This window comes from Acomys minous, assembly GCF_964271855.1.
Source record: "Acomys minous genome assembly, chromosome: 7".
NCBI lineage: Eukaryota > Metazoa > Chordata > Mammalia > Rodentia > Muridae > Acomys > Acomys minous.
In genome coordinates, this window is record NC_140488.1 from 80103376 (window position 1) to 80131086 (window position 27711).

Sequence of the window (27711 nt, forward strand, 5' to 3'; positions counted from 1 at the left end):
GAGAGGGGCAAGGGATGGTGAGAAACAGATTCAGTTTTAAAAATTGGTTCATATCATCATGGATATGATGATCAAGGTAGCTAGGCTGAAGAGTTCAGAATTTAGAACAACACTTTCAGCAAACTACCTAGAATACTGTTTGACCAATGATCGCAGCACCACTGTTCTAAGTTGTAAAAGTGCTCATGTTCATACCTTTAAAGTCAGACCTGAGATGTTTGGTCTCTGCTTTTTTTAATTATGGAACTGAATAAATTTCGTTCCTGCCCTTCCACCATCACTATACCGTTTGATCTCTGTTGTGAGAAGCTACAACAGAATAAGCACCGTGTATTTGTTTCAAAACCTATCCAGAGTCAGGCCTGTGGCACACAACTTTCAGAATGACCATTTGAGTGTTTGTGAGATGCTCCCCTCTCTCTCCCTTCCCCCCCCTCTCTGTCTGCATGTGTATATATGTAAAGGCAATTGTCTGTGTGCACATGTAAAGTGGTGTGTGCATGTACATATATAGAAGCAATTTGCTGTGGCAGAGTGATTTTGACTGTTGTATAAGTAGACATTTTTTATATGTTTATAGAATGGATGAGTGAGATGATGAAAAGGGAAAGCCTTAGGTTACTTGTAGTCACCAAACCTGGAATTAGCTCAACAGAGGGCAAAGGGATTTGCAGGAATTTTATTTTTGGGCACAGGTGAAATGCTACTGAACCAGATATGCAGTGAAGTGAGGGCAATAAGCTAAGACAGGAAGCTTTAGAAATTCTTCCTGGAATAATTGCTTAAGGCCTCCAGGTTCCAGTTTATCTATATGCAAAATGAGGTTTTCTGCTGTCCAGCACACTCCCCCAAAATGTGAAAATTTATCTATTTATACATTCAGTAATATTTATTGAGCATCTGCTATGTAGCAAGCACTATTCTAGGTACTGTGCAGTGGATAAAACAGACAAAAACTTTAAAAGGTAAAGTGAAAACAAATTAAAAATTATGTGAGTTCTAAGAACTAAGGAGTGAAAAAATAGAACAGGGCAAAGGATAAAACAGTTTGTGTGTGGGTAGTTACAATTTTAGGTTCCTATTTCTTGCTGTACTTCCTTCACAAGATCGCCACAAAACTGGTACACAATAAAAGGTCATAGTTTCTAGGAAGATGCAATTCTTTTTAAAAATATTCTGTGTATAATTTATCTGTCTATTCATTTATTTGTATGTGTATGTGCATAGATGTGTGGTCATGCCATGACACCTGTGTGGTAGTCAGAAGACAATTTGCAGAAGTCAGGTTTCTTCTTTCAACGTTGCATCCAGGGGATCAAAGTCAATCTGCCATTCTTGGCACCATGTATTTTATGTATTGAGGCATCTTGCAGGCACACAATAGTCTATTTAAATATAAGGCGCAGCTAGTTATTCTGGGGGATAGTTTTCTATTTTTCTGCTGTATAAATCACCATGTTAGATACTTGACAGAAACAACTTCAGAGAGGAAAGGTTTATTTTCACTCAGGGTTTTAGGGGGCACCATCCTCTAGCTCCATTGATTCTGAGGTCTTGATGCAGAATATCATGGTAGCAGGAATATGAGTGAGAGGAGGATGCATATCTCATAGTTGACAAAAAGTAGAATGAAAAAAGCGTAGAAGTGAATGACCTTCGAAGGCATGCCTCTAGCTAGGTTCCACCTCCTAGATATTCTATCAGCTCCCAAAATAGTGCTACCAGCTGGGGACCAAGCATTTAACGTGATGAGCTTGTTGGGAACATTTTTTATTGAAACCAGAAGAAGCATCAGTTTTTGCATGGGTGGAAACTTCGGTTCTATGTTTGACCCTGATAGTCGAGTCTTTTCAAATCCCAAATGTATAGATTCTAAAGCATGTTTCCTACAGCTGTCTTTTCTGGCTTTTAATCTATTGTTCTTTCCAATTCCATGAAACAGTGGGGAGCCGAGGTGGTAAGTCATATTCCTACTCCTTATAAAAGGAGAATGACTCCTCCGGCCACTGTGAGGTAAAAAGCAGAAATGTATATGCAAGGGCCTTTTATGTGAAAGTGTAAAAGCAGATTGCTAGGATCTAGAGAAGTGATGGTCCTAATTAAGTAACTTTTTCCCACTTTTGAATCAGGTGGGTATATGAGCCTTTTGTTCTCCTCGCCCCCCGCCTCTCTCTCATAAGCAGTTAAAGGAAGTTGGGGTAGCATTAAGCCTAAGCACCTCCTAGAAACAGGAATAGTTTGAGGCAAACACTTTGTATCATCTGTCAGTGGCATGGCAGTCACTGTTGTGTAGTCCTTGTTGTTGACTGCTTTTGGGAGCCAAGAATGGAGATTCACTTTGTGATGCTTATATAGTTGACTTATTGTCTGTCATTTGTCTCTTAGTGGTAACCTCATTTTGAATGCTGGAGGTTAGAGTGGAGAACCTTGAACAACTGGCATCTTCATTTAGCACAAAGCCCTGTTTTTCTACTATGCCAATGCTAGCTGGATTTCTTTTATTCCATAGAGCATGTTTAGCTCCATTGTGTCATTATCTCTTTGGCAGGTATTATTTGGGTCTTCTATTTATAGATGAGGAAATTGAAGCTCTGAGAATAAATTATTTGCTTGAAGTTAAGGGCAGAGATTGTATTCAGATCTTTAAATAATATTATTTACTAGCATTTACTACAGTTTTATATGTCAGAAATTTTTTTAAGTGTTTCACATTTCTTTTAAGTGTTTCAGGGTTTAGTGATGGTTCACATGTGTGCTATCACTAAACCTTGACAAACAACTATAATAATCTCCCTGCTCTGCAGATGAGACATAAAAGTGACTGTAGCTGTACTGCTTGCTTAGAATGAATCTCAGAAAGGATACTCAGATACTATATTACTCTCTCTATTTTAAAGATGAGCAAAATAAGAGCCAAGGACATTAAATAGCTCACTTAAAGGTTGTGTAATTAATAGTAAATAGAAGAAGCAAGGTTGAATCGCAGAAGATGGCTCTGGAGGTCAATGTTGAGGTTTTCCCTCTAGTGCATTCCATTTTCCTTTTTGAGACAGGGTCTCTCACTGAGGCTGGAGATGCCCCATTCATGAATACTAGTTGGCAAACAAGCTCCAGGAGTCCTTCTGTCTCTGCCTCCCTAGTAATAGATTTCCAGATACACACTACCAAACCCAGCATTTTATGTGAGTGCTGGGGAACAGAACTCGCATCCTTATTCCTTGATGACAAGCACTTTACTAACTAAGGCATCTCCCCAGCCCTAAAGTTTGTATTCTTAACCATTAATATATACTGTTTCAAGTCTAGATTTTTCCTAGTGAAATATTGAGCTAGAGAGACAGGGAAGAGGGGCACTTAAGTTGCTGAGGAGGCTAATCAGCAAATTTAACAATTCTTAAATTTAACTTTTGAATAAATAATATATTCATGTGGTCAAACAAAATCAAACTATAAAAATGAGTAAGTTGGTATTGTTTCTCCACCTGCTATAGAGTAGGCCACCAGCTTTTTATGTAAATCTTTAGAATATTAAAATGAAGATATAAGCAGAGTAAACCTATACCTCTTCTTTTTTACCCAAAAGATCAAACATCAAACATACTATTTTGTACCCTTCTGCGTTTTAAAATTTTTTTTATTAGTTTATTCTTGTTACATCTCAATGGTTATCCCATCCCTTGTATCCTCCCATTCTTCCCTCCATCCCATTTTCCCCTTATTCCCCTCCCCTATGACTGTTCCTGAGGGAGATTACCTCCCCCTGTATATGCTCATAGGGTATCAAGTCTCTTCTTGGTAACCTGCTGTCCTTCCTCTGAGTGCCACCAGGTCTCCCCCTCCAGGGGACATGGTCAAAGGTGAGGCACCAGAGTACGTGTGACAGTCATACCCCACTCTCCACTCAACTGTGGAGAATGTTCTGTCCATTGGCTAGATCTGGGTAGGGGTTTAAAGTTTACCGCCTGTATTGTCCTTGGCTGGTGCCATAGTTTGAGTGGGACCCCTGGGCCCAAATCTGCCTATCATAATGTTCTACTTGTAGGTTTCTAGGACCCTCTGGATCCTTCTACTTTGCTATTCTCCCATGCTTCTCTCATCTAGAGTCCCAATAGGATGTCCTCCCCTCTGTCCCAGTTTCCTGGTAAGTGAAGGCTTTCATGGGGCATGCCCCTTGGGCTAGTATGCAGATATAAGTGAGTATATACCATTTGAGTCTTTCTGCTTCTGGGTTAACTCACTCATTATGATCATTTCTAGCTCAATCCCTTTGTCCACAAATTTTGGGAATTCCTTGTTTTTAATAGCTCAGTAGTATTTCATAGTGTATATGTACCACAGTTTCTTTATCCATTCTTCTACTGAGGGACACTTAGGCTGTTTGTACCCTTCTGCTTCAATGTACTAAATCTTTGTGATCTGTTCCTATCAGTTGACAGAGAACTTCAGCAGTTTTAGCTGGGTGCTTGTGGATTTCCATAAAGCACTACCTTACATACATCTTTTTTTTTTTTTACCAAGTTTGGGGGTATCTAACCTTCTCTTGACAGTTTCACTCAGGATATCATTGCAAAACTGTCTTGGGCTTCTGTGAGCTATGTAAAATTTCAAGCCCAGTTCCTTAGCTTCCTTCACACATAATCCAGCTCCTGAAAACTCTCCAGATGAACTAATTGTCTTCCTCATAGCCCAGTTTCAGCTTACTTACATAATATGCCTATTTAACTACTTATTTACACAATTATTTTAAAGCATTTTATTAATTCTTTGTGACTTTTATACAACTTTTGATCATATTCACCTCAATTTCCTGTCTTTTATGTAATTCTTGCTTAGTATCTCTTATAAGAAAAATTCTAAACTTAATTTGATGGTGAGTATTTTGTGTCATAAATGTCTATCCAATGACTTAGAGTTGAAATGAAGCCTGCAAATAAAAATCAGGCATGAACATTAAAGAGTTGTAGTGAATGAGTCGTGAGAACCAAGAATGGAGTTATCTACGAGCTTAGGTTCCAACAGGAAACACTGGGTTCCGATGTTGACAGATGCACTCATTGTCCATCTCAGTCTTGAATTAATACAAATATGGTTTTGGCTGCCCCAGAAAGATCATAATCCTAAAAAGAACTGTTGTCTCTCCTCTGCAAGCCTTTTGGATCTTTACTATTCTTTCCTAACAAGACTTCTCTGTACCCTGAGTAGAGACAGATGGCCTGGCCTACAAGCTTTTTTGAAATAGAACTGAAATTGGCCAAAAATAAATGTGAAATAGGATTGAAATAGATCTAAGCAAAGGAACAGGAGGAAATTGCTGTTCATATGTATTTATTCAGATGCTTATTCATGCTTGTTGGCCACAGGAGGGCGGTATAGGAAGCATTTCCTGAAGAAAGACCTCCTAGTGGCCACCAGGGAACAGAAAACTGGGGAAGTACCTCAATTCACAGCCTGTAGGCTGGGTCTTTTATTTCCTTGTGGAGTTTTTTTACTATCCAAGGCCTGAAAAGGGGATGGACATGGCTGTGAAGCAGAGGTTGGTATTCAAAGGCTAGAGCTGAGAATGCTTTCTATGATGGACTTCCTCTGTACCCTACTTTGAGTCAAGAGTCCTGTATTTTATCCTTTATCCATTTGGTCATTTGTTCACTTAGTTATTCAGTCATTAAATATGTTATTTGTTGTATGCTAAACATTGTTTTATTTTTTAGTTTTAGTTTTTTTTTGTTGTTGTTATTCTGTTTTCAAGACAAGGTTTCTCTATGTAGCCCTGAGTATCCTGGAACCCTCTTTCTAGACCAGGCTGGCATTGACTAAGCATTGTTTTAGATGCTGGGAGTACAGAAGTTAAGAAAATAGTCTCTGTCATCAAGGAGCTTAAATTTTATAAAAGGGAAACAATAAATCAATAAGCAAAGAATTGTGTAATAGCTTAGGTCATAACAAGATTTTTAAGAGAAGAACAAGCTAAAGGGCTAAGAGGTGGCACAGAGAGGCTGGAGAGATGGCTCAGAGGTTAAGAGCACTCTTTGCTGATATATGAAAGCTTTGATTTTCCCTATGATCCCACAAGGCCTTGTCTATCTGGTTAGAAGATAGGACTCCTTGAGTGGAGACTGGAGGATGAAGGCAACATTCTTGCATTTAACAAATGTTTATGAGGTACTTGATAGATATTAGACACTGAGATGAATGTGGGGGAAGAAAGCATGGTCAGAGAAAGCCTAGATTGGAGGAGGTGACATCTGAACTGAGCTTCTAAGTACGGAATGGGAAGATGGCAACAATTTACCTAGGCTTGTAAAGCCAGAAAACCTGGTAGAGTACCAGAACTGCTGTAGGTCCTCTGTAGCTACAGAATAGAAAATGAAAGGACATTGGTAAAAGCTGAGGTTTAAGAGGTCAAAGAATACCATGTGGGCAGGACATTGTATGTCATGCTATAGAATTTGCCATTAAGAGCAGTGGGGAACCACTGAAGACATTAGAGCCAGAGACTTACATAAGTCGAGTCTCAGCTGGAAGAGTCAAATCATGTTAGTTTTCAGCTGAAGGTGTCTTAATATAGAAAATCAAAGGCTTACAAAATTGGTAGATGGAGTGGAAAGGCAAAGGTTGGGCTGAAGGTTCAAGATTGAATCCCAGAACCTTATCAGAGTAGTTCCTACCTCTGTCACAAGAGGGTGGGGGTGGGTTAGGCATCAAGGACTCTTAGCGTGCTCTACTTTGTCTTCAAATCAAGAAACTGTCATTGTTGACTATTGAGTAGTATCTCATCATATCTTCTAGATAAATAAAAATGGCCCATTCTCTGGTTCACAAAAAGTACAGAGATAATCACACTAGAATCTGTGTTAACAAGCCCCCACCCCCACCCCTCTGCCCCAGGTCCTCACCATGGTGTTCAAGTAGTGATGATATAGCTTTCTGTCTCATCATTTTCTATTATTACATTCACAATGCTGGCTACAATGGAGTCTGGGAAATGAGTTTGTTGCGTAGTTTTTGTTTCTGGGTTCCCCCTCCCCCCAGCTATATACAAAAGCAAGCTTAGATAATGATTTGGATCCTTAGAATATAATCTACACTATCCATCATAGGATCAATAAGAACAAAATTCTTTTGAGAGAGATAATTTGGGCCAGAGAGTAGAGGCAGAGCTGAGGAGGCAGAGTAACACAGGGGACCAGGTAATGAATGGTAATAGACCAGAGATGAAGAAGAACCAATTAAAGATAGTGGCAGCAGGAAGCAAAAAACGAAATTAAGGCTGAAGGAAATCAATGGGCTCTGGATACTGTTTAGTTTTTGGAGACATGAAGGAGAACAGGGCTTGAGGACCATTTCCGTCTTTTTTGCTGTGTAAATGTCATTCTCAAGAGTTAGAAACTCAAGGGGAAGAGTAATGCTGTCAGCTGTGGGAGAGGGATGACTTTACTTCAAGACTTATTAACTTTGAGGTACCTGTGAGACAGAAGGATACAATCAGAAATCAGTCAGAAACTCATCTCTGGATTTCAAGAGTGCTCCTTGAGTATAAACAGCAAAGAAGGAAGTCCTCTGCTTGTCTGCAGTCAAGTGCCTCTTGCTTTTATTTTCTACTTGTGTCCAGCAATCTTGTTCCCAGAAATTTTGTTGAAAGGAGGTATATAAGTGTGTAATGTAGGTGGTACTTCAAGCTTCAGGAGTAAATGAACTTATTCTAGGGAAGTATAGAATTGAGAAGTTAAAAGGGCTGAAATTAAAAGGATTTTGAGAAACCATAACATTAATGACTCGATGAAGTGGTAGGTGGTTCTGTGAGACAACCAGAGCCACATAATAGAGAAGCCTTACCTCTCAAAAATAGATAGATAGATAGATAGATAGATAGATAGATAGATAGATAGATATTTTCTAAAGGGAAAGCCAAAAACGATAAAGTACATTTCAAATTGTTTTGACTATTATTCACCAAAAAAGTAAATTTCACATCACAAAGTGGTGGAACTGTAATGACCCAGGGTTACAGAGAAAGGGTCAAGGAAGCTTCAATCCTGGATACCTCAGACATGAGGACAGAAGGAGTTGGCTGTCTCCCCTCTCTTTACCTGGCGCCACAAATCTAGCTCCACCACCATCAACCCTAGTAAGAATTCATTACGCTGACAGCTATCAGGCTTCACACCTTGTTTGATCTTATAAACACCCCCCCAACACACCTTACAGCCCCTGGGTATGCAGATGAAGCATCTTACAACACCCCTGCTCTGGCCAAGGGAACAAGGCCACACAAATCTTGCTGCAGAGACCCTGGTCACCTCTTCAGAGGTAGAAATACCTTCTCCCTCCAATAAATGGAACCAGTTCTCTGAAGCTGTTCCTGGATATGTTCTTCACTGCTGATGAAGACCCTGCACTGCATCCACCTGTGCCCAGCTAAGCTTCACTCCCTCCAGTCCAGACTGGTGTGCAAAGGGCCTGGCTACCATGAGGGAGAAGCTGTACAAAGTAATAATTACATTTGTATTTTTTTTTATGTAACTGAGGACACTTTATGGGATAGCATTTACCTTCAACACATGGATATTTCAGATAAACAAAATGGAATGATACAAAAACCTGTGGATCTCTTCTAGTTAGAACAATATTTTTTTATGGTTGAATATTCCATGGAGTGAATATATCCTATTCAACGGTGCGTGAGCTACTTAAATTTTTTTCACCCTTTGGCTATTATGAATAATGTTGCTATGAGGTTTTTCTTTGTTGTTGTTGTTGTTGTTTTTTGAGACAGGGTCTCTTCTGTGTTAGCCTTGGCTGTCCTGGACTGCCTTTGTAGACCAGGCTGGCCTCGAACTCACAGATGCGCCTGCTTCTGCCTTTATGTATGAGTTTTCATGTGGACTTGTTTTTCTTTGTCTTGCATACATATCTAAGAGAGAAGTTTTTTTTAAATTAAATACTTACTCTATTTTTAACTTTTTGAGGAACTTTTATTCTGTTTCACATACTGACTGTATCATTTTACAGTCCTATCAGCTACATGAAGATTGTAATATTTGGGATCAAATTCAGGGTCTCCTGCATTCCAGGCAAGCACGTTACCACTTAGCTATACCCCTAAGCTCATTATCTGGCTTTTTGTTTGAAATGTTCTAGTGAGTGTGGATCTCATTACCAGAAATGATGTTGAATATCCTGTATTTGCGTTTCCTACATTTGATTTGAGTTTCCCTGATGGCTAACCATGTTGAGTAATTTTCCGTGTATTAATTGACTGTTTCTTTGGATAAATGCTATTCAGATCCTTGGTTGAGTTTTAAACTGGGTTATATTTCTTTTTAATGATTTTATCACATTTTATTTAGTTATAATTTATTGGAAGAATGTGGGAAGGTCAGAGGACACTTGGGGGAGTTGGTCCATTCCTTTAAATATGTGAGTTTCAAGGATCAAACATAGACTATCAGGATTGGTGGCAAGCACATTTGTCAGCTGAGACTCCATGCTGGCTCATAATTCTTTAAAAAATTATTATTATGATATGCATGTGGAGAGCAGAGGACAAATTTGTGGATGCAGTTCCTGTCGCCTATCTTTTCGTGGGATCAGGGGATCAAACTTGTCAAGCTTGCACATCAAGAGCATTTCCCTCTGAACCATCTCACCAACCCTTGGATTATATATATATATATATATATATATATATATATATATATATATATATATATATATATATATAATGTGAATTGCAAGAACTCTTTTATTTATCCCAGATACAAGTCTACAGTCAGATTCTATTTGCAAGGATTTATCCTCTTTTTTGAGGAGGAGGGGTCCAAACATAAGGCAGTATCCTTTGAAGCCAGAAGGTTTAAATTTTGATGCAGTTGAGTTTAACTAATTTCTCCTCGGTGGCTTGTGCTTTTGCTTCATTTAAGAAACCATATCCAAGGCCACAGAAGCTTACCCTACTCCTCTCTCTTGTTAGCCACTATCATCATATCTAAACAGTTAATAGTAATATCATTAGATATTCGATTTGTGTTTATATTTCTAGTTGTTTCACATATCACAAATGAACATGTATCTGTATTGTCCACATTCTACCTCAGGCAACTGAGTTATTTTCAAGAGATCAATTTATTTTTGAAAAACTGGGTTATTGATCTTGTAGCTTTTCACAGTGTACATTTTATAGTCAGAATTCCTGTACTGTAGTAACCCTTTCCCCTTGGCCTTCTGTATTTTTGGTAATTGATAATTGGTTCTAAAAGTTTGATGTGATTCAGGCTTTTTGTTGTTGTTTTGTCAAGAAGCATTCACAAGTGATTGTTCTATGGGCCAAAATGTGTAAAGCATGGCCTCATTTGGAGTTTATTCTATCCTAGAGGGCCCAAGACCATTTTCTTCCTGACCAGCACTCATTCAGAATGTCTAATAATTTAATTAAGATAATGACTGTCTGAGTCTCAAAGACTTCTAGAGAATAGCAAACAATTCCCATTCCATGCAGAGTCCACAGTCTGCTAACAGTTCCAGGAGTGAGTTTGCTATACCTCTGCCTATTTCAGGGTTTTTTCTTCTCTCCACTGTCATATCTACCTTATCCCAAAGGTTATAGGAAACCTAAGAACAGGAAAGAGTCTGAGAGATTATCTGAATATATAAGGGAGTCCCTCTCTTGAGGGTTCCGACAGTTGAAGAAATTTCATGTACTTTTCTGAAGTTGGATATCTGAGATTTCACTCTATTCACTGAGAAGCTTAAGTTCTCATGCAACTGAAAGGAGATGGAAGCCCAGAGACAGTAAATGAATTGCCTGAATGCTGCACAGACAAAAAAGAACTAGGAGTAAATTTGAATCCTTTTAGTCTCTACTTCAGGACATTTTTTTTCTAGGTGTAGACTCGAAGCTATAAATACTGAGCAGATCCTTACAAGCAGGTTACAAGTTCTTTCAAAGTTTATATATGGCAAATAGTTAGCCCGCAGTTGGCTTTCTTCTTCATATTCAGAAGGCTGGGAGTGTGCGTTCTTAACTGTAGTGTAAAGAAAACATAATTAGGGGATAATGGGGCAACTAGAGCAGAGAAAGCCAAATAGAACTAGATAATGGGTAAGTTGGTGCCCCTACGGTTGTGTCCACAGCACTGATTTGTAAGGTTTTGTTGCTGGTTGTGAGTGGGCTGCAATTTAGTTTAGGCAGCGCTCAAAGACACATTTGCTTCCTATTGGCCTAGGTTCCAGAGGGGCTGGCAAGTTATATGCGTTTCTACCTTCCAACCTAACTTCCTGCATTTTCTATTCCCTCTCCCTTCTTTATTCTGCCTTCCCCCCCACCCTTATCTTTCTTCACCATATCCTCGATGTCTTCTTTCATTTCATCCCATCTTTGCTTCTCTTTCTCCTTTCCACAGACTCTGTCTGTCCTCCTCCTTCTTTATCATGTCTGTTCCCCTTCATTCGATTCTGTTTGCTTCCTCCCCTCTTTCTCAGCCTTTTCCCTCGTCCTTCAGTCTCTTACCCTCCCTTCCCCCACAAGTTCCTCACCCCCATGTAAAAACTGGCTGTTGGTGGCTCCCAAGGAGAGAGCTGACTCTGTGAGCGTTGGGTCCTCCGATTGGCTGTCGTTGCTAGCACACCAGCTCAAGTCTTGCCTCCGGGCACTGAATGCGCAGCTGCAGCATCTGCTATTGGCGTGTTCTCCTGTCAGCGTCTCTGTCAGAGACTCACGCTGGCACCCCCAGTCTCTGCGTGAATAAAAAGGCAACCTACCAGCTGAGGTGGGGGTGGGGAGAGGAGAGGGAGAGGGCCAGCTAGGAAAGGCTAGGAAGAGTGGCTGATAGCCTGGAATCCCTTGAAGAGAGCTAGCAGACAAGGCATCTTAGGAAGCGAATAAACTAGAAAGAGTAGGGCAGACTGACTGACCGGTAGCCAGCTAGGCAGACGGACGCATGCCCGGACAGACCCAAGGCTCTGGAGAACCGATAGGTTCTTTTTGCCTTTTTTTTTGAAAAGCAGGATTTTGATTTTTCAGTGGCGCCCAAGAGAGAATGCTGGACTCTGCTACCTTCAGCTCAAGCTAAGATTTCTCAGCTAGGGAAGAAAGATCAGCCCAGTCCCAAGAGGGGGAGGGAAGCAAAGCCCCTGCCTCCAACCCCCTTCCCTCCCCCAGATCAAACTCGGGGGCCAAACCCAGACCTTCCCTAACCATCTGACTTCCTCCTTTCCTTTTTAGCATGGTGGCTGTATGGACAGTCTGACAGAACAGAGATTGACATCTCCCAATCTGCCGGCCCCCCACCTGGAACACTACAGTGTTCTGCATTGCACCATGACCCTGGATGTGCAAACTGTAGTCGTTTTTGCCGTGATTGTAGTCCTCCTGCTTGTCAATGTCATACTCATGTTTTTCTTGGGAACGCGCTGAATGGAGTCCAGCCACCTGAGCTGTTGCGAACTCTCACTTTGATTTCATCCCAAGAGCCTCCGAGGGGGGAAAATCGAGAGAGACAGTCTGAGACAGGGAAAGAGAGGGAGAGAAAGAACAAGCTTTCTTACTCAGGGGGGAAAACGTTTTGAGCTTCAACATGGCCTCGCTGTGATATGTATGACGTTGGTATATTATCTCTCCCTAAATCTTTTGTCATGTCTTGTCTTTTAAATGTGCCTGTGAGTGTAGTTGCTTATTGCTTGAGAAAAACTGTTGATAAAGAAATGTTTTCTATTTAAGTGTGCATGTTTCTGTGCCTTCTCTATGTGACGTTTGTGGAGCATGCTGTGTCCTGTTAAGGTGGTTTCGCTGTTTGTGATGTCTTGTTAACTCCTTCTCTAAAAACTACCTTTAAACTCCATTATAGAATTTTAATCAAAATTTCTCTCTTGCTATCAGAATGCATTTGTATTTGTGTGGGGCTGGGGTTGGAGAAAGGTATTTGTGGAAGAGCATGATGAATTTTGTGAATTCTGTGAAAGTCTTGCACTGGTTGTTTAGAGGAAGATAAACCTATGCAAGAAATGGATTTATGGAAAATAGTCGGTAAATGTGGAACAAAAATGTGAGAAGTGACATACTGGGGTGCCTGGAGTTGGCACTTAGTAACTGTGTCCTTTGAATTTCAATTTTGCTGTTCAGGGTTTCCAATTTCTGATTTGGAAAGCTGCCATCATTAAAACATTTGTTAAAGCCGTAAGTGTCATCTTCTTTGCAATGGCAGAGTAGAACAAACAAACAAAAAAATACTGTTTTATATTTTGAATTAGCAAGAGAGGATTTTGACAAGGTGTTTGAGCTCCTTTTCCCAGATATTATACCCCTTGACTGGAGTTTGAGGATTTTTTTTCTGTGTCTCACCCAGAAAACAAATCCAGCTTGCTCTCTAGTTTCAGAATAATAGTATTGGGTATGACTCCTTTGGGGTAATCTCATTTGCAATGGTGCTTATGAACTACTTCAAATAGAAGTTAAGAGTGCCGATGAGATTTATTTCCTTGTTTGTTGCTTAAGAACAGAGGTCTCTGAAACAGTCATGTAACTGTAAGTATGTACTGTACTAAATTAAGAGTTTGAACACCAAAAATAGGACGTGTAACGGGATGAGAGCTGGAGGAACGTGAGCTGGACACAGTGTTCCAATTTGAGATATGTTTGTAATATATAGCCATGGTGGAACTTGTTATTACTATTATTTTTTTCTATAGTTCTGTTTTTTGCTGAGATACTTCTAGGCAAGGCTAGTAAAAAGTCGTTTCTGGTACCAGCATGTACATAATATTTGCTTTTTGGGTTTTTTTTTTCTTCTTTGCTGATGCAGGCAGATATTCCTCATTCTGTTGCTTACCTGACTTGAAGCGGTGCCATTTCTGGCTCATACAGCAGTGAATCATGCCACATACACGCCCACACACATGCTTCTAGCTATACTCATGTGGGCGGCTGCTCATGTGTGATGTGCAAATCAGCTAGCATTATGCTGTCAATTTTCAGGTCTTGTTCAGTCTCTTTGGAAATGGTTATTGAGGGGGCCTTGAAATAGTCCCGATAGACCAAGGGAACATTATTTAATGGCATCAAGTTGAGGTTTTGAACTTTAAAGTGTGCTCTAGGTGACTCAGTGTGAGAAGCTGAACATTTTTTTTCCCGTTCTTGTTTAGTACCATGATAGAAGCATTGATCAGGGAAGCTTGCTGGCAGTGATTTCATATTTATCACCTGTTGGTCTCTCTGTGAGGCCCCCTTGGGTAGAATTAAAAACCTTTTAGAAATGAGACTCTAGTATGACTTAAAATTTTTTTTTACCTGTTTGCTTCAGAGAAATATTTAAAGTAACCCTGTATATCATTTTTGAGACAGTGCTGGACAGTGGGGAAAGGCTTAGTGCTGGGTAGCTGCAGACCTATGTTTTCTCTAGTCACTGGTTCTTTAATGGTGGGATTTTTTTCTCAGTGAGTTTGGGATTTCCTACAACATTGACAGTTGGAAATCTTTGGACCAGCTGATTTCCAGATTATTGCATCCTGTGATTTGGGACACCCATAAGGACTGGAAGTCAGAGGGGAATGAATTGAAGTAAGGACTGGAAGTCAGAGGGGAATGAATTGGAATGACAAATGAGAAGGAAAATGAACTATTAACCAAAGGGACTGGGGGTAAAAGTGTATATATCTTGTTATATATCTTGCTGCTGGTATATGCAGAAAAATGTTTGGTTTTTGTTGTTGTTTTTTGCTTAAGAGATTTTTTTTTTTGTCTAGCTACCTGGTCAAGAACTGAAAACTCCAACATTGGAATGCATTATTGTATCCTAAGGGAAAAAGGAGTCTCTATAGCTAGTTTTTTGACCCAGGTTTTTATGACTAAGTAATGTCGTGAAATGCCTGCCAAACCCTTGGGAGGAAGCCTTTGAGAATGTGTGTGGGTAGGGTGGTGCCAGTATATTTATGGATGTATGGGCATATTCCTCTGTGTGTGGTGATGGTGGTGGTAGTGGTGACTAGTCCTTGAGTGTGGACAGAGAGTGTTTGGTGTAGGAATCTGTGAAGAGAGCACCAAGGTCCACAATTCTGAATAGCTTTGCCTAGGGCTGGATGAGTGTCACCTATGTCTATCACTGAAAGCCTTCCTGGCTAGAATAGAGACCCTGGTTTGAGTGAGCCCTGCTGTCAGTGGTTGAAGCTATAAAGGTGCACACTTTACAAATTCAAGAGATGCTACTAGTGAGATGGCAAGCCGCTTCCGAGCAACCTGAAGTGAGTTTAGGGAGCAGACAAGGTGCTAGTGTGACTTTTGTTGGGTGAATCCTAAAGCCTTCATAGTTCTTCAAATATCCGAATGCATGCAGCAAGAGAAGAAAATGGAAGGAAATGAGACATGGAGGCCAGAGGAGTAAAGCCCTATGCAATTTGACTTGGCTCCTTTTTTCTGCTCGTTTCTGTCCTTTGTTTTCCTCATGACTTTTCTCCCTCCCCCCTCTCCTTTTCTCTCTCATCTGTCACTCTAAGTGCTTGAGATATAAGAAGGAGGGCGGTACTTTTCCACTCTGGTTTATTTCATTTTTTCTTATAAAGTCTTTTATTTCCCACCCTTACTCTCCTCACCATTTGAGTAAAAGATAAGCTTTTGATACTAGGAAGAGGCTAAATCCAAGCCAAGGGATTTTGGCCCTCAGCTCCCCACCCAGGAATTAAATAAAATGCCTTATCCTGGTATCCTAGTAACCCATGAATCCTCCCACAAACACTGAACTTCAGAACCTGCTCTTTAAAGGCACAGGCCCTATCTGTGGTCTCTGCTCAACAGAAGCTGGAAGCCAGCAAAACTGGAAGAGATACTCTTGAGGAAAGAAGAAGAAGAAGAAGAAGAAGAAAAAAAACCCCAAATCTTCATGGCCTGAAAGTGCCTAGAAGACATATTCATTGTAGGCATGGAGAGCCCAGCCTTGGACATCAATGGTGACTGTTGATTGGAAAATGGCTCATGAGTTCAACTCTCTCTTTCTCCTTTTTAAGAGTAACTGAGTCAGTTCCATGCCTACCTTTCATGTAGGAAATCTGTAGGTCCTGAAGGAAGTATTTTACCCCAATTTTTGGCTTCAGGCAGTGAGACAGTGAAATGATAGTTTGGCAGGAACAAATTGACCAACATATTTCATTCATTAAGACAGATCTCATCTATCAGAACCTGCAATATCTGCTTCTGTAGTTTGCTGGAATTTTGTTTGTAGCCCAGCTCAGCTGTAGTGCAGTACAGGTATGTGTGTGTGTTCTCTGTATGTTTCCATAGTTTCTGACTGGGAAGTGGGCAAATTAGGAAAGTTATTTTGATTGATGATTTGATGAACAGGAGTTTGGGGCCTGGTTTACGTGTGTGTGTGTGTGTGTGTGTGTGTGTGTGTGTGTGTGTGTGTGTGTGTGTGTATTGAGGGATCCCAATAAACCTATGGGTGAAGTGCCCTACTCTGTTGTGAGGCCCAGATTTAGAGTGATTGACTCTACACTCTGGTAGCTGCAGCAATGGTGCTAAATATGCCCTCTGTAGCCTGTCTGCTCCCATTGCATCTGATCCCACGGTGTGCAAAGTGAAAATTGAGCCTTTGTTCCCAAAAATACCTCTTGCAAAGCATCTAGGGACAGCTCTAGTAGCTTTCTCGTAAGAAGTGTAATGGAGGAAGCAAATCTTAGACTTCCTAGCCCTTATTTACAGTGTTGCAAACTTCTCTAGGCTGTGTCTCTGGCTTTCCAAGAATCCCTTATTAAAGCTTAGACCTTCCAATATGTGCCCAGAGTGTCTCTTTCTGTCCCTATGGATCTAGCACTCTAGAAGATTTAATTCATTATGCTTTGCCCTGGCACCAAAGTACAACGTGGAAAAACTAGAAAGGAGCGAGGCCTCCAGGAAAGAAGCTGTTAATGGCTATCTCAGTAACACTTTGTCAGTGTTTGGACCTTTAAAGTTTGCAATGTGATTTTACATCCTTTCTAATTTTATGCCATAATAGCGATTTGAAATAGGTAGGGATGCTTGCTGTTCCCAGATTTACAACTGAGAAGAGTAAGGGTGAGAACTATCAGTGAGTAGGAGCATCCCAGCTGAACTTTTCCAATTAGTGTGAAGCTGGAAGGGGTCAAGTGAGGAAGGAGGTCTCTTTGAGTCATTACTAAGGTCACATCATTCTTTTTTACATTGGCATGCTTACATTTTTAGTGCTTTTTAATGCTTGGTACTTTTGAAAAGATTTAGTCTTGAACAATCCTCAAACAGTTGTTTAGTCAGTCTTATGAGAATAAAATGGCACCGTTTTGAATTTTCAAGGTAAAAGTCAATGTGAATTGCTGAAACCTAAGATACCTTTAGATACCTTTTTTTTCCCGTGGGAGGGGAGAGTGGCCTAAGTTTCCATACAATCATCATTTTGGAGCCACATCTACTTTTCTATGTTTATTTTAAAACGAGCTGCAAATTGAGTAGCTTGTCTACTATGTACCAGACCCTGGATTTGATCCCCAGTACTGCACCAAAAAAAGTAGAACTAAGAACACACAAAAAAGTGTTACTCCAAACTGATTATTCCGCTCCCCCTGGCAGCTGACCAATATCAAGTATTTGTGGGCTCTGATCTGTCTGTGAAATGGCTGATTGAATTTAAACCTCCTCAAGATGATTCAAATATGCAGCACACCCTTTGGTATTTGGTACAGTCCTCTCTTGAAATTGGTCTCTTAAGTCACTTTTGGTTTTCCCCACTCCCCCCAAACTTGCCATATTTTGTTTTTAATTAGTCAATTCTTTAATTCTTTGTGAGGTTTAATTTTTTTCATCCTGTGCAAGAAACTCAGTTTTTTTTCTAGCACTGTTTCATTTAAAATATTTTATTTCATTTATGTAGCCTTTTGGAGTTTGGAAATTTATTCTTCATGTTGTACAAGTTGATTCAAAGAATGTTCTGTGTGATGAGATTAATGCTACTCCTTTGATATCTTCATATGCTTTCAAAGTTGGAGTCTGTTAATTATCCTATGTATCTGATCAACTGGTGCTGACTTCATTGTTCAGTGCCAGTATCTCTGTCCTACTGCTGTGTTCATAAAGATAACATCATATGAGACTTTCTGTATGCTTTATGGGTATCAGGATACACCCCATTCATAGCTATTATCTGTCAAACTACTAGCCCCATGAGAAAAAGAATATGTTACTTGGCATCATACTGCTGGTAAGTATTGCAAGCTCCACAGTACCCTGCTATATTTTTTTTTCAATGTCACAAACCAGGTGTTTTCTAATGGGGTCCCACAATTGCAATTTTCTTTTTTTGAGAATTCAGGACATCATGGATAAAACAAAATATATTTTCAGAGTTCTGTAAATTGCATGATTTCCTTGTTGCTTTGCCAAATTGTTTCTGTTAGCCCAGTGGTTCTTTGCCTTGCCATATGTTGGAATCACCAGGGGTATTAACAAGACTAACAATTTCTATAATCTCTCCCTTGTAGTTGGGTATAGTGGGTCTGTGACATTAATATTTTTCTGAAAGCAAGCTGAGGATGGGAATATGTGAACAGGGTTAAGAAAGACTGTTGTAGAATACTTCAGAGGAAGTTTTAGCTTGACCTGAGTATAGTTTATTAGACACATGAATAGGAAAGATCTTCAGACTTGAACAATCTGCAGAGATTGTGAGAGCCTTGATGAGTTGCAAAGGCTTATGTCTACTTCAAGGACATTCTACGCTAAGCAAGGAGTAGTCTGGTACTTCTCAGGATATTAAAAAGCAGGTGTTTCTCTGTATTTACAGGTTCTGCTACATACACAGATAGAAATATTAGAAAAATACATATGTGGAATGCAGTATAGTAACTGTTTTTATAGCTTTTATATTGTGTCAGATATTTAAATAGTCCAGAGTGATTTAAAGAATTTGCGAGGTAGAGCTTCTGGTATATCTTAGTGATACAGCTCAATATATGTAAGGTCCTGGGTTCCTTCACTAGAATACTAGTGGAAAACAATAGAGTACTAGAGTAAGAATAATAAATTACAGAGAAGAGCATTCATAGGATATAACAATGTATTTCATATCAGGGACTTGAGCAACATAAGATTTTTGTATTTGAAGGGAGTCCAGGAAGCAATATCCCAGATTCCAAGGGTCAATAGTTTGATGGTTTGAATCTTTCAGTAGAATAATTAATTCCTGTTTATTTGCTGTATTGATACATATTCTGCTAGTTTCTTTAGTGAGTATAAATAAATTACTTTTACTTTCTGAAGTTTGTGTTCCTCATCTTCAAAGTAAGGGTAAGTTGGTTTCGTTGGTTAAGATGGTTTCAAAGATTTCTTCCAGCTCAAATAATCAATGTTCACTTTCTGATTAATATTCTTTAAGTGCTATACAAAGATTAATTTCAGCAGGCTTAGAATCACAGGTTGGTTATGGAAACAGTAGATTTGCCTTTGTAATTATACTTGGATTAGGTTTCTCTAAAGCAGGTGAAACATAGATTGCATTCTTTGAGCCAGCTACTGGCCATTAGGAAATAAAGGAATCTCTTAGTGACTTGAGTAGTATTAGTGAACCAGTTTGGGATTCAACTTGTTAAAAAAAAAACATGTTGTATGGTTAGTTGAGAATTGTCTTTTATAAATACAGAACCAGTCTCATGGTTATGGGAAAACCTAAAAGGAACCTAGGTTTTGATACCTTGACAGCTTAAAGTCACTTCCTACATTATTTTAAGAAGCCACTTATTTGATTGGTAATAGTACTTACTATACCACTAGTATGTAAGACTCTCAACGAAGTTCCCTAGTTACTCCATTGGTTCCTTCTCCAAACCTAAAAGTAGTAGAAATGAGGCTCAGAAGGAATAAGCAGTATAGCGAAGACGGACCTTTAGAAGAAAAAATACTAGAAAAGGCTTTGACTCAAAGGCTCAGGCCTTGACTCTTTACCCACCTTGCTGCCAGATCATGATCAAGGTCATTATTTCAGTTTCTATGTCACTAAATGAAGAATAGTTCTAAAAGAAGACTTATCTTTTTAAGGAAGAAAATAAATCTACCTAAGACAGGAAAATGCAGAACAGGTCTGGTTTAAAAGGGTCTTACAGCAGGAATAGTGAACAGATTAGAAAGGCTCAGGTATCTGTTTTGTCAGTGTAGACCTTACTTAGGTAATTGGAATTAGAAGAGGGAATGACTCTTCTCAGATTAGCCAAATGATTAGGAGACAGAATACCCATTGATCAGTGCATGGCTAAGGTGTCCAGGCATCTCCAGGATTTGCTTATGGGGAAGAGATGAAAATAGCTGAGAAGTCAGCCGTACGTTGCTTTGCTCGTTTTATATAAGTAAGAAAACTAAGGAGCAGAAGGGAACAGGTGGCTAAGGTGGAATGATGGATGGCTCTGGATTCATGACTCCTCATACCAGGCTCTTGCCCATTTGGAAACTATTACCCTTTTCTGGGATTCTGGATCCGTACTCTCTAGAAATCTATTTTTCCAGGTTTTATTGAAGTAAGAAAGCTGAACAGAGAAGAAGAGTATTATGTAACCTCCCAGAGGGGAGCTGGCCTTTGGGTGCTAGGCAGTGGGAAGAGGGTGGCAGGAACACAGATTCTCCTGTAAACCACATTAGCTTTCTTGAGGCAAAGAAGCTGTGGATGCAGCCCTCTGCTGAGTAATCTCACCCTCGGGGCCCAGAGCAGGCCAGTACTGTTCATCTACAGCCAGCTCTTGGAATGGCTCTGGCAGCTGATTTCTCCGCCTGCCTGCCTTCATTAGAGGAGGAGAAGCCATGCACCTCCATGCCCAGCTGGCTGCAGAAAGGATGTGCTAAGATCCCACCCCCACCCACTCTTAGTGGCGCCTAAAGGCAATAGTTACTTTTAGCTGAACCTCCCACAGCCTCTCCTCCACCCACTTTCTTCCTGCCTCCTCTCCCATCGAATGTTGCTGGTTGGCAAGAAGGCTGAGTAGTGGGTGCCTCGGTTTCAGGATAAAGGCATGGGAGGAGCCAGGTGTCTCTAGGAGGGCATCTGATAAACTAAGGACCGAGGTGCAGCTCAGAACAAAGGCAAAATAATGACACTGTTTTGTGCTTAGGACACAAAAAATAGTGGAAGGGTTTATTAATAATTCTGGACCCTGCAACCAGCTGGGTGATCAGAAAATCTAGATCAAATTGCACAGGAATACTCAAGATTTACTAAACCCTGCATATTCTTCAAGAAAGGGAACTGGCACTAGTAGACACTTGGTTCTTGACTTTCCCTCTTGAGTGTTGGGTTATATTTTCAGTGGGTTTCATAATTTGTGTCACCTGAATTTTCCTGTGACCTTGTCAAAGAGGTTTGCTAGAGACTGAGAAAAAATGAGATGCAAAGACTCAGTTGTTATATAATTGCTTTCAGCCTGATCTAGGCTCAAACTCTGGAAGTTAAAGTGTCATTTAGTCATTTCAGACAACTCTATCTTCTACAAAAGAGACGTCAGAGCTGTCTTAGGTCTAATCCTCTCATTGTGGGAGCTGGGGAAGACACAGGGAAGACAAAGCTTGCCGAGGGGAACACAATACAGCTGGAGCAGGGCTAAAGTTAGAGCACCGCAGGATAGTGATGTGAGTTCCTGAACCCAAAAGCTGTACTAGTCACTCTGGCCTTTCCTTCCAGAGGTGATTTTAGGAACGTATGTGTGTGATGGAAACTAGGGGTCTGTAACCACGGGCAGGGCAAGCTTGATTTTCTTGTCTATAAGTTGAGGCCGATAATCTCAGAGCTCTCTAAAGCAGAGATCTGTAGGTGACTGCAGCAGTGAAGGGGTTTCCTACTCAGTACTCTCTGCATGAAAATTCAGAGGACACGCTAATACAAGTCAGTCAGTGAGTGCCCTTGAACAAATCCCTTTGTCTTTGTAGCTAAATTCTCACGACCACAGCAGAGAGGATTCTTAGTACTTTTCTGTCTCTTGGAAGGAAAGAGGCCTTACGATTCGTCCTGTGCTTTGGTTTCTTGGTGCAAAGCAGGAATAATTTTTAAGCAAGAAGCTTTCGTTTATTTATTCCCAGCTCTATTCTCTATGGAGCCACACACATGTTGCTATGAATAGCAAACCAGTTTGCACTCTCCCTATCTCCTGTGAAGCTAAAAGAGGAGTTTGGAAGCCAGCCCAAATTAATTGTGTTATTATTTAGCACCTTTTCAAGTCCCTCAAGCCTGAACTACCTAAGCATACTGCAATTAAAGACCAGTTCTTGGCTCCTAGGTCTTTGGCTAAGATTTATTTAGAATATTACTAGGTTTTCTTAATATGATTAGGAGTTGTTTTGAAATCACAAGCTTTTGACCAATGACCTACATAGAATAAATGGACATTCTCTATCTTTATCTCTACCATTTTTGTTTTGAAATATCTCCTCTCTCCTCTGGGGGCAGATGAAAAAGAAAAACCAGCTGAGAGAAGCAGTGATTTCTTTAGAAACACAGATCGACCCTGACTCCCCCATAACAATTAATAAATAAGAACCATTATGTAGTTCTGTATTGTTTTCACTGACTCACATCAGTGCTGTTTTAAAGAGTGATGTGCTAGGCAGAGCTAGCTATTCCTAGTCCATGAATACTTTGAGCAAGGAGTTCATCCTAAAACTCCTATGTGACCTAGGTATTTTACTTTTTAAAATAAAAGCTAATCAAGACAGCAGAAAGAACTAAGTGGAGGATGCCACTGAGTAGTTCTAGTCTTGTTAACATGAAGCCATTAGCTAGCATTTCATATTCCATATGTGGTGTCTATTTGTATATACATATAAATATAGATATAGATATATTGTTTAAGGATGCTTGAGAAACCTTACCACATGCAGAAAAAAATGACCCTAAATTTGGTAGCCCTTTGTGCTCTGTTTAGTTGGGATGTTTTCTCTGGATTTATCTAGATTTTCTCTTAAAGGCTGCTCCTCAAGCCAGGTGTAGTGTGGCTTTCATTCCTTTAATTCTAGCACTCAGGAGGCTGAGTCAAGAGGATTGCTACAAATTAAAGGCCAGCCTGGACTACACAGTGAGTTTAAAGAGAGCATGCTCTACAGTATGAGACTCGGTCTCACAAAACAAAATAAATTGCCTCCTTACCTCCTATATTTATTTCAAAGGGTCAGGAACAGTGATTGAGATAAACTATACATTATCTTCTCTGGGCTTTAGCGGCTAGAATATGTTTCTGAGGCCTTGTTTACCCTTATACTCCAGTTTCTTAAAGCCTCTAAGAAAAAAAAAAGAGTGTGGAATATCTGACATGTATAGATTCCAGAAGTTTGCCTTTGTCTAGAAGGGGTTTAACTGGGACAAGACACTTAAAGTGCTAATTTACAGTTACATATCTGCATACTGATACATTGTGGTGGGGAGAAACAAAACTAACCCATGGTATTTAAGGTGAGAAGTCACTAAACCAGTGAGAAAGAAATCATACATTAAGCCTGCTCCCTCATAGTACTGCTTAGGAAACTGAGACATAAACAGCGGCAAGCGATTGCCTGAAGGCTTCAAGTTGTTATTTGATCAGTGACTTTTATCTACTTAGTACTTGCTGCTTGACTCAGTTGTGAAACTATTTAGGTAAACTACTACAGGTAAAACTTGAACCCATATTCTTTTTCCAGCTTGTGTGCAGATTGACCCAGATGACTTTAAGGAAAGCTGTTAAAAACAAATTGTTAAGAGGTAAAATTGATCCAGCTTTGTTGTCTGCCAATGCCCTTCATCCATACCAGTATGTACATGTACACTCAGGTCACTTATAATACACAACACACTCTGACATACATGTAGAACCTATTTGGGACACATAGGGAATATATAGTTGGCACATACTTTCATATTTGCAAACTTAAAGCACAAATATTCACCAAAAAATGGGACACCCTAACACTTGAACGTTTTCAGCAAAAGCAAGATACACACAGGATCACAAGTGGTATATACTTTAATGTTCAAACATGTATGACTGAATATAAGGCATACTACATACCTATATATGTATGGAGGACATGGAGAAATCTGTGTAACCCTGGGCACAATCTTAGATTTCTGAAAGACAGAGTGCCAAGGACATACTTGGAAAAACAATACTCCAAAATGACAACATGAGACATACTTGAATACATCTGCAAGACATACTCACATGCACCAGACACACCTGTGCAGAATATATCCTAACCCTGGGGCTAACCTGGAATTGTACCTTTCTTCTAAGTGGGCATGACAGGTTTCTGTTTGTCCCAGGTGGACCTTTTATCAGCTTACCTTGACCTCCTTTTCTTTGTCCTTGCTATGAGCCATAAGAGGGCAGGAAGATAAATAATAAAACTGATGTGAAGGAGGGCATGTCATAGTAGACTGCAAAGAAAACAAGGCTCAGATCTGAGACCTTAGTTCTGAGTCAACAGGCAGATATAGAAAGAATGGAAAAAGCAAATAGGCATTGATCAATGTAGAAAGCTGAAGCCTGCTACTTGGTCCCCGTCTCCTTCCAGAACATTACAGAATGATGAAATTGTCAAGAAGTGCCCTGGAAAACATAAAGTCAGTTAATAGTAAAGTTCATTTTTTTTGGAGCTAAAATAATACCTTAGATCAGAACAAGTCTATCTGAATTGTGGATGGGAAGGTGTGAGGGGTAAGATGCATAAAGACAGACCTCATTGGTCAGTGGCCCAACATCTGCATTAGAGATAGGCTGAAATACCAGCCACAGCCTAAGCGATCACAACTCAGACCCCAAGGACACCAGCTTAGGCCATTTGTCCCCACTAAAAAGAAGACCTACTATTTTTAGAATTCCTCAAGCTAGAAACCAGGTCATGGTGTCTGGAGGAAGAGGTTTTGGCCTTTGGGTACTAAAGGTAGAGCTGGGAGCAGGTGACCCTAAACTGGATAAAGGGTGAGAAGCAGTGTGACAGGTAACTGCTGCTTCCCACCTTAAGAAACTGCTCTTAAGCAGCAGTGGCTTTGTAGCCTTTGCTGCCTTACCATTGACCCAGGGAGCCTCAGAAGACTCTCAGCTTTGGATTCAGCCTCAAGAAACAGGAGTTCCACTTGATACTGTCCTTCCTAGACTGAACCTTAGATTGTATCCCCTTTCTTGCCTGGGTCTTGTTTGGCCTACTTGTAAAAAAACAAAACCAAAACCAAAAAAACTGCAGTTACCCTCAGATGATGTCAAGGATCTAAGATCCAAAATATTTGTAGATGTACTTGAACTCCACCCCCAAATCTGCATCTTGATGATTCCTGAACTGGCTTAAGAGGGAATATTTTTTTTGAAAAGTTCGAAAAGGGGACCACAGGAAGCCAGGCAAGATACTTTTATAGGGTCAGCTCATGGTGGTTTTTGTCTCACTCATACAGAAGCTTTTTTGTAACAGGTCAGATTGCTAGGAAAGACAACAGGTTTGCGTCATTTACATGATCAGATAGCTTAGGTCCATCAGGAGGTCATTGTAGTGACATGAAGGGACAACAGGGACATGATCTTCCCCTAAAACTGAGAAAAGCAATACTAGACTGCCTATACTTGTCTTCTGCTGGAGAAAGCACCCCTGGAGAGAAAATTATTCTAAGCATTTGTACTTGTAGCCATTTTATATCTACTTTGATGAGTGGCACATGATGTGTGTGTGGGGACCAGGTTAGGGATAGGGTCAGGAACTAGTGCATATAGTTCAGGTTTTTTCCCCAGTCCCAGACACTGTAAGCAAAATTTACCTGAGTGTTAATTTTCTGTTCTATAAAGTAGGCTTAATTGTAACAACTCATGGGATTTGGGTTGTAAGAAAACATTTTGACAAAGGATATGGAAAGTGTTATTTGAAACATAAAAAATGGCCCTGCACGGTTTGAAACGTTAAGACTTCGTCCAGGTTATGATTACAGTTGGCTTAAAGGTAATCAAAAGCTCATCTTGACTTGCCCATACCTCTCAAATTTATTTGTCCCCATGCTCCTGCTCCCTCCTTTCAAAATCTCCCTAAAAGATTAAGATAGCAGAGTAGATCAAAGATAGCCTCATCTTTTCATTAAAACAAATAGTCTTAGTTGCATTTCTATTGCTGTAATAAAATATCCTGCTGCCTTAGTTACTGTTCTATTGCTGGGAAGTGTTACCATGACCAAGGCAACTTATAAAAAAAGCATTTAACTGGAGACTTGCTTACAGTTTCAGAGGGTTAGTTCATTTTCACCATGGTGGGGAGCATGGAGTGGGAGCAGTAACGGAGACTTTACATCCAGATCTCCAGGCAGGAGGCAGAGAGAGAGGTGAGACTGGGCCTGGTGTGAATTTTGAGATCTCAAAGCTCACCCTGTCCCCAGTGACACATCTCCTCCAAAACCACTACATCTCCTAATCCTTCCTAATCATCCCACTGTGGATGTGGACCAAGTGTTCAAGTTTATGAGCCAATGAGGGCCATTCGCATTCAAGCCATCACACCTACCAAATGCAACTTAAGGAAGAAAGGTTTGTGCTCACAGTTGTGTCACAGTGGGAAAATCAAGGTGACCAGTGCTTAAAGCAAACTGATCACATCCCACACATAATCAGGAAGGAGAGAGCAATGAATGTGTTCATCCAGCTTTCTCCCTTTTGTATAGACCTTGGAAAGATATTGCCCACATTTAGGGTAGGTCTTTTTAACCTTAATTAACCTAATCAAGACTCTCCCCCAAGATACGCCTAGAGGCTAGCCAAATTTCAATAATAATTTCTTATAGGTCTACCTAGAGACTTGTCTAGAAAATTCCAGGGCTTGTCAAATTGATAATCAACACTAAGCATAACATAACCTAATTCAGCTGGCAGGATTGTTCAAATTTATACAGTAAATAAGTAATTGGGTCAGGCTTGTACATAGTCTGTTCTTCTTATCCCATCTGTTTTTCATCTAGAAGTCACATTTTAGATTGAATTTGAATTAAAAATTTCTAAGCAAACATTTCTGGTTGTGAGGATGATTCAGGAAGTGTCTGTATTCAGCCTTCATTCTGAGAAATTTGCATTCTTTAATTTTTAGAAGGATCAGATCTGTTTAGGAGCTGGAGAAGAAGTCAAAGCAAGGACTAGATGTAGTAATGAGAGGATGGTGTGTGTGTAGAGGACTACAGATTACTTTCCATAGACTTTCAGCTGAAATACAGCTCAAATTATATAAGTCATGTGTCTAAACTGTAGGGTGTCTGTGTCTTCAGCAATAGCAATTAACCTTCAAATTCTAAGAAGCACCAGTAAACATCAATAGCCCATATTGCTTTGGGAATGGCTTGGACTTCCCTGACTAACAACTCAGAAGGAGGTTAAAGTTTCTCATGCCTATTACTGGGATTTCTGTTAGGTAGTCACTGGTTCTAGGTGGACGAATTATCATCCCGAGTAGGATAACTTCATTTAATATGTATGTGCATGTGAGCATGAGTGTATGTGTTTGTGTGTGTGTGTATGTGTTTTCTTCATACATATCAAAACAACTGGTTCAGTCCATTCAGTATTACTTCCATGTACATGATTTCAGGACTGACCAGTTGCTGTTGGATAACCCATTTGGGGTCTCTTTCCTGGGGAAATGTATTTCCCAGGAACATTCCTTAGTTGTTTGTAGGTTTTTTTCTAACCTTGGGGCCCAGTGATATTTCTTCCTTTCATGTCAGCTTGTCTACTGATGGTGTCTTTGTTGAG

At 40.1% G+C, this 27711-nt stretch overlaps 2 protein-coding genes across 6 annotated transcripts in view; both read left to right on the plus strand.

Moving 5' to 3' along the window:
- The window catches only part of ARHGEF9 (Cdc42 guanine nucleotide exchange factor 9), a 156043-nt gene that overhangs the window by 16578 nt on the left and 111754 nt on the right, over positions 1–27711 (plus strand). Inside the window, exon 1 of one of the 5 annotated variants that reach the window (XM_084789348.1) lies at positions 12433–12601. The exons of 2 other annotated variants lie outside the window; for them this stretch is intronic. In XM_084789348.1, coding sequence (XP_084645474.1) covers positions 12593–12601 — 9 coding nt within the window. In that variant the 5' untranslated portion in view covers positions 12433–12592. Of the gene's footprint in view, positions 1–12432; positions 12602–27711 lie in introns of those variants that run through there. 2 more of the 5 variants (XM_084789349.1, XM_084789350.1) reach the window with 2 other exon arrangements.
- On the plus strand, positions 11773–12413 carry LOC311601690 (uncharacterized protein). The gene has a single exon (XM_084789364.1). It carries the CDS (start codon positions 12233–12235, stop codon positions 12410–12412), a length of 180 nt encoding a protein of 59 aa, XP_084645490.1. The 5' UTR covers positions 11773–12232; the 3' UTR covers position 12413.